At 46.3% G+C, this 862-nt stretch overlaps 1 protein-coding gene across 1 annotated transcript; it reads left to right on the top strand.

Annotated features, from left to right (window-relative positions):
• Positions 1-374: 374 nt before the first annotated feature.
• Positions 375-821, top strand: LOC106512239 (liprin-alpha-1; the record flags this gene model as incomplete). Its single annotated transcript, XM_014000906.1, is given in 2 exon segments — positions 375-543; positions 679-821. Coding segments are annotated over 2 exon segments (225 nt in total), but the record flags the coding sequence as incomplete, so codon positions are not given.
• Positions 822-862: the final 41 nt, after the last annotated feature.

Genomic DNA, 862 nt, shown 5'->3' with positions numbered 1-862 from the left:
ATTTATTTATTTATTTATTTTAGAGTTTTTTAACAGCAGCTTATGATGGTCAGAGGCTGAACTACAACATAAAAATGAACCATTGGCAGAAAATCTGACATTTTAAACCTTAATTAAAAATGGATACAGTGCTTTAGGGAATACATACAGTATCAGGAAATGAAATATTGATATATATCAGTGTATCGATATTTTCCTACACCCCTAGTCCTAATATAGTGGAAGAACATGTTTGTGTTCAGGGTTGGGTTTAGGACTGAAGTATGACGACTGCAGAAGTCACTACACGGTCCTAATAAGCACAGAAATACAAACCTGTGTGTGTGTGAGAGAAATGAGCTTCAGTCCAGAGTGACCAAACCTTCCCCCTTCAGGACGATGAGAAGAACTTCCGGCGTGCTCCTTCGTGGAGGAAGAAGTTCCGACCCAAAGACATGAGGGGGATGTCGCTGGGTGCGTCAGATACCCTCCCTGCCAACTTCAGAGTGACGAGCAGCTCTGTGGCGTCTCCCTCCACACAGCCAAAGAGGAGCCCGATGGACGGTAAGCAGGAGGAGCGTCTCACCTGGCTGCATGTCTCTGCTTCTGTTCTGTTCCACCTCACGTCTTCTTTAACTCTGCTCTGCTGTGACTAACGGCATGTGTTTGCATGTGATCTCTGCCTACATGGACACTCAGGAGGTCAGTCTGTGCAGAGGCTGGACACTGCCACAGTCAGGACCTACTCCTGCTAACAAACAACGGTAAGACCGCACTCATCAGCTCGTCATTCATACAGGAGAGGAGTGTGTACGGAGCCCTGCTAGTGCCACCTGGGCAGCTGCTTTAAAACCTGCTCTTCGTTTGGTAAACTCTATAGATA

The sequence above is a fragment of the Austrofundulus limnaeus genome, unplaced genomic scaffold (assembly GCF_001266775.1).
Source record: "Austrofundulus limnaeus strain Quisiro unplaced genomic scaffold, Austrofundulus_limnaeus-1.0 Scaffold5071, whole genome shotgun sequence".
NCBI classification, from domain to species: Eukaryota; Metazoa; Chordata; class Actinopteri; order Cyprinodontiformes; family Rivulidae; genus Austrofundulus; species Austrofundulus limnaeus.
This window is presented reverse-complemented; position numbering and strand designations above follow the sequence as displayed.